This window comes from Onychomys torridus, chromosome 20 (assembly GCF_903995425.1).
Source record: "Onychomys torridus chromosome 20, mOncTor1.1, whole genome shotgun sequence".
NCBI lineage: Eukaryota > Metazoa > Chordata > Mammalia > Rodentia > Cricetidae > Onychomys > Onychomys torridus.
This window is the reverse complement of record NC_050462.1, coordinates 33,594,258-33,607,811: the sequence shown is the minus strand read 5'-3', so window position 1 is coordinate 33,607,811 and position 13,554 is coordinate 33,594,258. Positions and strand designations below refer to the sequence as shown.

General features: G+C 34.7%; 1 protein-coding gene across 1 annotated transcript in view; it reads left to right on the top strand.

The window, feature by feature from the left end:
• Trhde (thyrotropin releasing hormone degrading enzyme) overlaps positions 1-13,554 on the top strand; it is a 395,355-nt gene that overhangs the window by 275,841 nt on the left and 105,960 nt on the right. Inside the window, 1 exon segment of the mRNA XM_036169607.1 lies at positions 1,627-1,692. Coding sequence (XP_036025500.1) covers positions 1,627-1,692 — 66 coding nt within the window.

Genomic DNA, 13,554 nt, shown 5'->3' with positions numbered 1-13,554 from the left:
AGAGGGAAATATATCTGGAGGGGCATAAAACTTTATGGTTTGCCAGCTCATTATTTGTTGAGATGATGATAACATTCTCCTTCGAGGAACAAGTTCTTTGGGAAATTGAGATTTTTTTTTTCTTTTTTCTTATTTTTTTATTTTTTTTAGGAGAGTGCTTTAAGGGTGATTGACTAATGGAGTGAAAATATTATATTGCTTCACGGTTCCAAAATTAAAGGGGACAGTTTTAATGTCAGACAGTGGAAAATCAGTGTGTTGCTGGACTGACTGTGGCAGGGCAGTGCAGGATTGATGAGTGTTGTAGGCTTCTTCTCTCTTTGAAGAGGATACCCTGGGTGCGTGCATTGAGATGCCACAGTGAACCTCATCAGCATGTACAATTGATGGGCATCAAGTTAAAAGAGACACCTTGGAGAGAGGAGTTACTGCAGTATGTGCAGTTGTAAGGATGGTGGAGAGGGATATGCTGGCACAAAGGAATTTCCACTAAACCTAGACTGTCATTTATACTTAAACAGTCACTGCTTAATAACCCCTGAGCAGCTCAGTATGAACTGGTGATGGCTAGAAGACTAATTAGTAGTTTACATTCAGGTTTGTGATCATCCTGGCTAGCCCCTCATCACTTGGATGGCTTCAAGTTGATTACTAATGCACATTTTGAGTATTCTATATTCATTATAATAGTAGTTCTCAATTTTCTAATTCAGTATTTTATTTTATTAATCAAAATAAAATTAACTACATACATTTCCTTAAATACAGGTACATATAACTGCATCTAGCCTCTATAAGAAATAGATATGACAAAAATATTTGGCCTTCTTTTTATTCAATGCATTGATCTTTCAGACCTTGTTTTCAACTATTCTACACAGATACACATTTATATATATACACACATATATAAACTAATTTTTAAAATACGTACCTCACACACACATATATACACTAATTTCAGTGTATGTACTGCACACACATATACATACATACATACACACTAATTATTTAATCTTCAAAATTGTCTCACTGTATAGGATTGTTGGTAACTCTATGTTGCAAGAGAAGAAAATAAGAGAAGAGAGGCCTAATCATTTGTCCTGGTAAAGTGTTGAGACATTTGCAGAGACAAAGTTTGAACCCAGAAAACCTGACTGCTTCACACTCTCTTCTTCACTTTTGCTATAAAGTATTCCCACTTGAGTAAGGAGTTCAGTAAACTGTTATAGTACTTGCAGATTATATTTTCATATGAATATTTCTTAACATGGGTATCCTTAGGTTACCAGATCATGGGCTTTTGAGTATAAGTACCGTGCTTTATTAAATTTACCGAATACCATGTTCACTGAAATATTTATTACTCCTAATTACAGACTGTTTCTTGAGATACTGTGTTTGAGGAGTTTTCATCTTAAAATAGTAGGTTTTAATCCAGGAAACATTTAGATGTACACGACATGGATTTTCCAACTTGTAAGTGACATGTTATTTTATGTTTTCATCCTTGAATATTTTCAAAATAGAACAGAGTGAACCCAGTGGGCCCTTCTTGATTGACATGTGACACTGCCGGACTCACACGTGTTGAAATTCTTTTCTTTCCAATACCTTTTCCCACAGGGGGCTGCTCTAATAAGAATGCTGGCTAATGTTATGGGCCATTCCGTTTTTCAGAGGGGTTTGCAAGTAAGTAAAACACTTTCTATTTATTTATTTATTTATTTATTTATTTATTTATTTATTTATTTGCTGCCATTTTTCTTGCTGTTGAATTTCTTTTAAGGTTAGTTCACAGTTTGGGAAATTACTAATAACAAACTGCGCCTGTGATGGAGAAATTGGAGGTGTGCAAGGCAGGTTCCTTCCTTCAGTATGACATAAGAGAAAAACCATCATAGGACACTCAGTGTATCATCTGTCCAGACCCAAACTGGTACACGATTTAGAGGTATTTAATTGGCATTTACAAATTGAACTACTTTTTACACATGTCAGATCCGGAACAACTTACATAAGAGCTTCAGAAAAACTGCTGCTATTATTTACTGTAATTGAGATGTTTAAGTAATATGAAAACAAACTGAGAGCTTTACTAAAATAACATAATTGAGAAAATTTTACACTTGTTTTTCAGTTATGTACTGTCTGTGTTTTGTTTCACTACTGATACACAGAGTTGCTGTTTGTCCCAATAAAAATAAAATACTTTTATTTGAAAGGAAAATGAATCATTTTAAAAGAAAAGAAATAATTATGTGGTTTTGGTTTTGTTGTTATCTCTTAGAAGCCTGTTCTTTTCTAACGTGAGCCAGAAATGTAGCAGATATAGATAGGAGGGGATCTGGGGAGGAACGGGGTGGAGTAGAGGGAGGGAAAACTATTCAGGATATATTGTATGAAAAAAAAATCTATTTTTAATAAAAGGAAAAAAGAAAAGACAATTGTATATATGGCATTTAGGGTAATAAGCATGAAAATGTAAGAATAGATTTGTATACATCAAAATTATTAAAAATGTAGAGCAGATACAACTATAAAAAATTAGAACTTTGATTCCATTGAATTTGCTGGAGTAAATCACTCTCCTAGTCACTGTGATTGATGAATTATTTATGATGCATTCTGCTACTTAGAAGTGTCCTTTAAAGTAAATTGATGTTCACCTGAAATACAATTATGCTAAGACAGAGAGAGCAATCAATCTTATCTGTTCTTAGTAAGCTTTTCATTTTGAAATTTAAATAAACTGCAACTGGGATCGGGCTATATTTTTGTGGTAGAATTCTATCTTTATCAAAAAATAAGCTGGAAGATAAAACACAAAGTGAAGAGTTAAATTTGCTATGACAACCTATAAACTTAATGCAACAAATAAGAAGAGCATATACATTTATTGAAGAATAAGTTTCCTTCCAAGCTACTTTTGCAGATTAGTCTTAGCAGCCATCAAAATTTACTTTAATCAGCCCTTTTCATTACAGATGCCCTCAGAATAGCTGAATCCATCAAACTTATTTGCTGAAGGATGTAGGTTCTATTTGCTGAGGGACGAAGACTCCATTCTGATCACATAGTTGAGAAAATCTTTTTTTTTTTCTCCTTCACCTCAAAGAGTGCCCTCCATGAATATAAACTATGTAGAGGAATGCCCTTCCCTTATTCCCACTGCTTTGTTTTCCCCATCGAATTTGTAACACGACAGTTTCAGAAAACATTTAAGTTTTCATAAGGGCACTAGAAATTGAATTTGAATTCCCAGTGGCAAGCTGATATGAAATCATTTTCTGCATACAATTTTTATTATTTCCCTTTAACTATGTACATGTATTTGCACGTCAGATTGAGTGACTATGGTTACATTCTTTGGGCAGAATGTCTTTGCGGCCCTTTTCCTCTCATGTTTTCTGTGGTATGTAAAATATATTATTTTGAGTACACCCTATATTCTATTCCACTGGACCAGCTTGTTCAGTTTTATCCGAAACTGCTGTAAAAATTTATTAAAATAAACCTTCATTTGAAGCTACTGTTAATGTGCAATTTTATGCTCCAATACTTGATTTGGTTAATTTTCAACCAAGGGAGTCTATGTTTGTCAACATTGCATTTCATTTGCCTCGCGACATCTCATTGATCAGGTGGATCTGAATCCCTTGGTACTCTGCTTACAGCTTCATTTATACTTATCACTCAAACTGATTTAGTGTATCATCAGCAGTTTGGATTAGTTTACAGTAGATCCTTCTGTCTGGGTGATAAATTATCATTTCTTGTGCATGAAGATGTATGGGGTACATTTTGGAGATGACCTCCTGAACAGACACTTTATGTCATGGTGTTTGGAGAGTTCATATTAATAAGCTTGCCATTCACAAGGCCCTGGGGAGTCTTACTTTACAAGTTGTTGAAAAAGCTGCTCTGGGATGTCAGCATTTACCTCTGAGGAAAATCTATTAATTGTTTTTACATTAACCATGGCTATTTCTATGTTGACAAATGGAAGTTTATTATTTGCAAATGGATTATGTTTATAGTTACTGGCTCGGGCAAACCCAAATTTGGCAATGACTGCAAACTAAGGGTTTTTATAAGTTCTTCTTCTTTCTTTCAATCTTTCCTCTTTCATTCTTCTGCTTTAAATTTTTTCAGCATATACTAAAATAATTCCCTCATGCTATAATATGCAATCCTTCTATGACAGTAGCTTTTTTATTTATTACCAAACAAAATTTGTGTTACAATGGTAATTTTTCATATCTGTATGAAAGTATTTACAAATATGCTATGTATAATTTATCTAGTAGACTTCTGGGTTAGTTAATATATTCAAATTTCTTTTAAAAGTATTTAAATAGAGTTTTGGCAATATTTTATATACTGCACAGTAATTTGTGTGGCAATATGTATTTTAAATTTTAAATTGAAGATATACCTCAGCAGGCAGGGATTCTAAAACTTTTTTGAGAAAAAAAAAACTGTTGTGGGATGTTTGATTGCATTGTGAAACTATGAGGCTGAGTTAATAAAATTAACCTTGGATTGGGGTGGAGCCAGTGACTAGTTGACAGGAAACAGCCATAGAGAGAATGGAGGAGCCAGGAATCCTGACAGAGAGATGCACAGGAAGGAGGAGGGAGTGACTTAGAGATTCATGGGCCTTTTGGGTTTGGGATGGAAGGAGAGATTAATTAAGAATAATTAAGATTTAAACAATACCTATCCACAAATCCAGCCCTACAGAAAGTACTAAAAGGAAAACTCCAACCCAAGGAAGTTAGCTGCACCCATGAAAACACAGACAATGGATAACTTCATACCAGCAAATCCCAAAGAAGGGAGACACAGGCACACTGCTACCACCACTAACAAGACCTAAAATAATAGGAGTTAATAATCACTGGTCGTTAATATCCCTTAATATCAATGGACTCAATTCACCTATAAAAGGACACAGGTTAAAAGAATGGGTAGAAAAACAGGACTCATCCTTCTGCAAACAAGAAACACCTGTCAACCTCAAAAATAGACATTGCATCAGAGTAAAGAGTTGGGAAAAGATTTTCCAATCAAATGGACCTAAGAAACAAGCTGGTGTAGCTATCCTAATATCTAACAAAATAGATTTCAAACTAAAATTAAAAGAGATGGAGAAGGACATTTCATATTCATCACAGGAAAATTACCTTAAATCTTTTCTTTAGTAAATAAAGGATATTCATAAGCTAAGATTAGTTCATAATTTTGCTCATAAGTCAGTTTAAATTTTTATGTTTGCATTGAAAGTGGAACTTACAAAAATGAACCTAGTTTCAACTTTTCTGCTGTTGATTATATGTTCCATACATAAATAATATATTTCAAGACACAGAAGTGATTATATTTTTGCAAGCTCTACATATCTACTGTTATGTTTAATCCATTACACAAAATGATAGCAGGCATTTGTGAGAGGCTTGAGGCAATAGAATAAGTAGGAAGAAATAATTCTCATTTCTCTTAATTAATGCTGAGCCTCCTCCAAGCCATGAAAATCTCTCTTGGCCTCCAACCTTATAGTTATAAAATGCAAAAATAAATTTTCAAGATCTTTTCCATCTTTCATAGTTTCTAAATATAGGATTTATTTACGGCGGTTGATCAGCTAGGCAGTTTTATTTGATATTTTAAATTTGGGACTGCTGCTTTAATTTGATGGAGGTATACCATAAGCTGCATGTGCAAAAGTGACTTCCTGTTCTTGAGCTTCCTGATATCCTCCTGAGTATTATACTGAGTGGCCATCAGTGTTTGCGGCAATACAACTGTATAAAACCAGACAAGCAACTGTTGTACTGTTACAGCTTTGCTGATCATGTGTTTTATTTTTTCTGGCATGAAATTCAACTTCTGTTGTCTTGGAGTGTAAGCTACATTTTTATTTTCCTGCTTTGCTCCAGACATTTAATATTTTTTTGTGATTAACATATGTTTGCCTTATGTGATATTTGCTAAGGACTTTTTTGAAATTTCTTGATGATTCTATAACGTGTGTTATGTTCTTCTAAGGTCAGAATTTCTAACTTTTCTCCTTAACTGTGGAATTGACTCTGTTTATAGGTCTGATGGCAGGATAGTGTCCTGGAGGTTGGCTTTGAGGAAAATTAGCACTCCCCTTGTTGAGTGTTATTATAGGGAGTTCAGACAATGGAGGGTTATCACTCACCACCAACTTACCTTCTCAACAAGGAGAGCTGTTTTTAACACTAGGCAGAAGTCAGGGGATTTTTGACCTTTGAAGCTTGTGTTCTAATCCTTCTTGCCACTTGTCTTCCAGTTTATGCTCCATTCTTCATACAAACACAGTGAACACATGTATTGCTATCATCCTGTTATCCTTTATTGATGCTGCCTCCTTTAAAAATCTAACAAAGACAGGCAAACACTTGTAGATAACTTTATTTAAAGGTGTTGAACCGTTTCTTAAAGGGCTAGCACTTGATATCACTAAATATACTAGCTTCAGTTTTAATGTTGGTATTGCAAATGGATCATGGTGGAAATCTAATATAAACTTTTCTGTTGTTAGATTATGTCTCCCAGTTATCAACAATGTAGAAATATATATATATATATATATATATATATATATATATACATATATATACATATATATACATATATATATATATGTATATATATATATATATTCAAATTCTACATACTTATTCTTCCATGTAATATATCCCACAAACTTAGAGCAATCTTAAAACCATTCTACTGTTCAAGAAGAAATGAATTTAACATTGTGTGAATATTTTATAATTTCAAGGTGGATGTAAGAGGACAAGTCAAGAAAGTAGCTTCTAGGAAGTCAGTAGCTTTGGCATCACATGTAACTAATATGCATTGATCATAATATTGGTATTGTCCATGTTATTTACCTTGATTCAGTCATACTAGGTATATCAATATCAGTCATTTGTATATAAATTTAAATGTTTGGAAGTTATTAATCTTCTAAAGTACAGAAATAAAAGACATACTACTGACTCATCCATAGGGTACCTTGCCATTGAAAATAATGATTTTGGTGGTTTTACTATCTTGAGGTTTGCACACCTCTGACTTCCATCATCACAACTGTGGGCTCCTCATTGTATCTCCCCAGCTTAGCCAGTATTCCTGAGATATGGCTAGCACAGTGAGAAGAACCAAATCAGTGGATGTCTAAAGTTTCTTTTTGTTTAAAAACTACTCTGAATATAAAATCTGAAGTGAGGTTGTGTTTTCCCAGCCCCACCCTTTTTTCCTACTATAATGCCATTGAGTAAAGATGACCAGAAAGTAACCACATTACCTATTAGGATTTTGGTAATTAGAGTGACATTCCTTGCACAAGACTCGGGGTATACTATTTAAATATCTTATTTTGTCTGTGCCATGGACACTCCCAAATTCTTTTCTCAGCCCTTATGGAAGGCCAAGATAATAAGATTCCTCCATAAACTTACATCTATTTAACATTCTGATATTGAAAATGATTTCTCACTACCATGCTAAATAGAGTTCTTTCTTTATGGGACTCTGGGGCAGAAGACATGCAGCATCCCTCCATCTTTCTCTTCTCTTCTATTTCAGAAAACCTTAGTAGATAATGTTATTAAATGTTCTTTCCTGTGCAATATATGGAATATATGTCTATTCCAGTTTTTGTGTTTTGTTTTCTCCTTCTCTAGAATTTCTTGGTCACTGTCCATATCTTTTTGGAATCTTCCTTGCTCCTAAAAATAAATGTGTACACTGATAACTTACCAGAAAAACAATGCTCACCTCCTACCATCTTGCTGATAATGTATGCATTTTTTTTTTTTTACTTGTCAGAGAACTTTCATTTAATATACCCACATTAATTAAAGTAAAATGCTTATGGTCATAACATACACAAGATCAATTCATTAGTGTCTTCAGATTTAACCTTGGTCTTGTAATTTAGGTTCAGTTCCTATAGCTTGAAACCCTACTCCACTTATGTACTATAGGACTACCTTAAAATAACATATATTAGTAATACTGTCCTTATATAGAATATCGGTGAAATAATTTAGAGCCTCCATGTTTCTCTGTTGCTTGTTTTTAATCCACCTAAATTCATTTTTTTCTTTTCTCTGATTTTTCTGAAAATAAAGTTATAAATATGAAATCATCAAGGATCATTGATTGACTCAGTAGCTATTAAAATAATTAATCCATAGTACTACACTTTTTCTTTTAAAACAAAACAATATTATCCTAATGATCTGAGCCTGGCAGTATCATTCTTCATGTTATTATGAGTTGACATCAGAGAATTAAGAATATTAAAAACAAAACAAAACAAAACGTTGTTGTTAAGTTTGAAGCAAACTCAAACCTGTCAGAGAGTGAGTCACCTTCCTGCTCAGCCTGTGAGAATAAGCCAATAACTTCCAAAATATGTTTGAATAGAGAAAGATTTCTCTTAATTAGTATTTAACTGCTCTCTTCCATAAGGTAACCCACAACAACATGTTTGGCTCCAATTATAAGGGCGGAAATTGCTTATGCAAATCAATGTAAGCAATGAGGTGTGGATAAAAAGCAAAAAGGAAATGTCATGATTATTGGTTTGTACTCATAACATTCTGGTAGCCTGGAGGTAATGGCAGGCACAAAGCCATGGTGATTATCAGTAGCAACAACACCTTCATTAGCGTGTTCTTGTGAAATGTTATGTGCAAATATATATTTAAGGGTTTTATTTGAGAATCATGGGCTTATGTATGTGAGTACTTGCTCCCTTATATGTGGATTTTCAGGCAAGCTTGAAAATTAGCCATGAGAACAGAGATAGTACACTGAAGTTAACTTCTCCTAAACAGACAGTAGGCTAGGGTATATTTATCATGATGATAGCTGAACCACTCTTATTGTAAAATTACTATAAACATGTTCACTCAAATGTGTCTATGCTCCACTTAAAAGTGCTGTGATGGTTTAGATATTTTGTAAGGACAAAGGTGAACATTTCATAATGATTTGTTGTGCTCAATCCATATCACAGAATACTGATACCATTGCAAGGTTTCCAAACATTGGGTCTGTCTTAATCAGCATTTAATTTGTCAAATAATTAATTGCAAGTCTAAAATGAATAAGTACATTACTGAATATATGAATGCATATTTGTAATGCATGAAAGTCAACATTTCTATTACTTATATGAAACAAGAACTTTTAAAAATAAATGAAAATCCCTACTCAGATTTCTGAAATAAGAGAGAAAACGAGTTGTATTCATCAATTTCCCTTAAAAAAGGCAAATCAGTATGCAATAAAATATGACAGCAGCATTTTTTTCTCATTACTACAATTATAATCCATAATTCATACTCACATGACTTCAGTTGAACTGTATGAAAAGCAGCAAGGTCTACCCCAGGACCAGAGGACCTTCTCCTTTCTGATTGGACGGCCTCATCTCCCCTCCCCTTTGTCTTTCCTTCCTGCTCTTCTCCTCCCTTTCCCTAATCTTCCTCTCTTTACTTCCTCCAGACATGTTCCTTACCGAAGTTAGAATATAGGATTTCTCAGTTTGCCTCTGGGACATTTTGGCTTCTCTTGGAGGAAAGATTGAAAAATACATTGACTCTTGGCTTTTCATTAAAGAAAAAAAAAACATTGTATTTATTTACCATCAATATGACTATTAAAATAAGTGGAAGTTCTTTATGTGATAGACATTTTCTAATTTTTTTTATGTCACATTCTTTATGAACATGTCTCAGATAGTTTATTCTGTATGGTTCTCAGCTGAAGAAATTAAAGTTTAGAGGAAATAGATAACTTCTTTTAAAATCTACATGACTGGTAAGGATCAGTATGAATACTTAACTAGATTTTTTTTTCAGTGTATAAACAGTGTTTTTCCCAATTGATGGAGTTACATATTCTTCTCCACTGGTTGCTAGTGCCATGGTTGTGTGAGAAAAGAGTTGAGGAATGAAGATACACTATGCACATGCCTGCAAGGCACTAGGCATCCAGGAAGACACTGTGGCTTTTCCTGTAAGAACTGGACATCTTGATATACAAAAGGCAGTGCTCTTTTTTTAATCTGCCAGGATATACTTTATCTATTCTTGTGAGCTTGTAGTGGTCAAAGCCCTTTATCAGGGCATTCAGAAAAAAAAAAAAAAAGCATTTCACAAACTTCAATTTTACCAACAGATTCATTTTATGTCTCGGTAATATTTTAAGCTAGCAACCACAGTGAGTGGAGGATATATTTTAGTACCTGGAAACACCCCTGTAGACTATTATGTTTGCACTATTTTGCTGACAGGTGTAAAACCCCTTCAGGTTGATCTGCAATGGAGTACAAATGTAGCAGTGGCAATACTGTAATTCATAATACTCCTGCTTGTAGGCATTGATGCCATGATCTATTATTGCTACATGGGAGGTGTTTGGAAACCACAGTGGTGTGAAGATATGCTATTGTCTATAATTTAAAGCAACCAAACAAACAAAAAACCCTTTTCAAATGCAGGCAGATTGTTTAGAATTAAAACACTCTGTTTCACGCTATTATTTGACAACCTCTTATGAAAAAAATACCAGTTTTTACAAAATTTACATTCATTAAACAGGTTGATGGATTTTAAAAATTTGTAAAACACCTTTTTGTTCCAGAAGAAATAGCTGACTATATGTCCAGGCAAGCCACTTCTGACATTTAGATTTCTGACTCAGAATGGCTTGCAAACAATTATACTCAACTATTGTTCTTATATCTCCTCAAATAGTTTTATTTTCTAAATGCTTTACTTTTTTTCTTATAGTTTAAACTTTTTGTGGGTGCTTGAAACTTTTTACATGAAACACGCTTGGTAATGGATTTTGTTCCCTTTTGTACAAGAATTTAGCAACAGGGAAAACTTGACTAATAACTTATTCCTTTCAATCTTTGGCTCTTGTCTGTTAGAATGAAGCTACAGACATTTCTTTTGTTTTTTGCACAAGACTTTCTCCCTCAATGCTCTGCTACTCATGCACATTTTGCCTCACAATTTTTAAAAAATGTCTGCAAATATTAATCAAAATTAATATCCCGGTCTATAGTGTGGGTTTATTTGTTTTGTTTGGTTGTCTGTGAGGGTTCTAACCTGTTTGTTCTGTTTTTCTCAAAGTCCAAGGTATTGAATATCTGGTCCAAAGTACAGGAGTCAGGCTCAAATAAGACCGCTCAGCTTTTGTGTATCTTTGCTATGTGGCAACAGTGAATTGCTTTTGTTGTTCATGGCTTACTTAAAAATCACCCTGCTCTGTCTGCTTAAAATAGTCAAGTTTAATACGACAGTGGTTCCAATTTTAAAAGCCTCTTTCTAGATGCTTAAATTAAGTCAAAAGCTTATTTAAAATGCTTTTGTTTTTAATGTTACTTTATGTACACAGCATTTGTGAAACTTTCTGCTTGATATTGTATTCATTTTTTTTAAACCTTTAGACTGCTTGTCTGGACTATTAAGTACACACCTCATTCCACATACGTGCTATTGACAACACAGTAAAATACTAGCACATTTACAAAATAATCTTCTTCCACTTTGTGTACATTGTAAAGTAGGATTTTTATTTACTGTTTAGTGATCACCAAAATGATCATTAAATGTCTGCATTTGTTTTTTTGAAATCATCTATTGATACATTAGATATAACTTTGGGTTTCAAACAATACAATAAACTCTGGCAGATTTAAGTAGAAATGAATTTATCAAAAGGACCTGAAGGGATCTGTCACATTATTGAGAAAACAAAACTCACCAAAATGTTATTGTGAGACTTAGAAATCATGATAACTTTCCAAGGTCACACCTGAGAAGAGCTGGCTCAGTTGGTGCCATTAATGTGGTTGTCACTCCATGCTCAATGCCGACTTCTCATCTCAGGGAATGATCTCTGCTTCTCAGACATTTTACATGACTTCTTTAGGATTCACAGTCCTGGGCTGAAGCATCCACTTGATGGAGGCCAGGACACATGCTTCAGCTTTAGGTGCCAGGGGAAGTGAGAAAGAATAGTTAGCATTTTGTCCTTTCCATTTTGACACCAAGAGGGAGTTCTTGCCTTCCTCCCACATCCTACACTGAGTTATTGGCTCCAGATAAAAATGGAGCTCAAAAGCTGGGAAGCCAAAAGGTGACAAATGCTTGCTAAAACTTTTTTAGAGGTATAATTATTCTTGATAGTAAGCTACAATATTTTGAACCTTTGCTTCAGTCTCCTTGTCAAGTCATCAGAAAAACTAATACCTGACACACTGGAGACTAATCTTCCTGTAGAGGACATTTTCTGCCCCTTGGTGTCACCCAGGCCCAAACTTGAGAGTCTTTCCTCCTCACAAACATACGTGGTCTATCCAGAGCTGGGCTTCTGTGTTTTCTTATCAGCAATGCCCTGCTTTCTTTTAAGTCCTCATCCTGATTGGCAGCCATTTGCTTTAGAAGACCATGATTTCTCTGTGTATGGAACCAAATGATGCTACTTTCTGCTGCATTAACGATGTTTTGCTGAAGCACACAATGTGATTTTGATAAGTGACACATGTTAAAAATGAGTTTGTGGCAGGATTTGAGGGGGGAACCTCGTGAGTTTTAGAAAGGGTCCCATCATGGGATGCTGTCTTTCTCCTCTGGACAAGTTCTATCTGAAGGTGATGCTTGCGATGGCAGCCAACGTGCATCACAAGACTGAGATCGAGGCTAAGACAGATAAAAGCAAGAGGTCTCAGCTCTGCTCTATACGAAGGAAGACATTGTCCCACTTTAAAAGTCACTGCACTTTGGACAGTTTTGCTACTTACAGCTCAACACAGAGAAAATGCCTATGAAGATTTTATTGGACCATTTTCTATGTCCCCAGGAATAAGCCGCTTACATGGTTAATTCTCCATCCTGTCATGCTAAGGGACTTATTAAGAGGAGAACAAGGATTCCGTAATTATTTTCATGTCTTAGAAGATAAGAGGAGTCCCTGTGCTTTATTTCCCAAGCTCACTCTCTTTGCTTTTCCCCTTGTCCTTTTTGCTTAATTGCCTTTCATACATGGAATGTCATGAATCATGTCATGTGTTAACAAAGAAAGTAAAAAGTTGTCTCAGATGCGATAATTCAATTTTTTGATGAAGTTAAATTTAAGTCATGTATTTGGAAAGTACTCATTGAAATAATGAGTCATGCCCTATTGTAGCTGAAAGTTTTCCTGTGTCCTGGCCGTCCAGCGGTCGGGACAAATCTCTCCCACTTGCATCCCCCAAGTAAGCACACAGAGGCTTATATTAATTAAAACTGCATGGCCATTAGCTCAGGCTTGCACTTATACTCAGCTCATTTTTGTTAATCTATATGTCACCACATTTTCTGTGGTTTTACCTATGTGCCATTATGTGCTACTCCCCAGATGGAGGGCTGACATCTCCTTCCTCTTCCCAGAATTCTCCTTGTCTACTTATCCCACCTATACTTCCTGCCTGGCTACTGGCCAATCAGCATT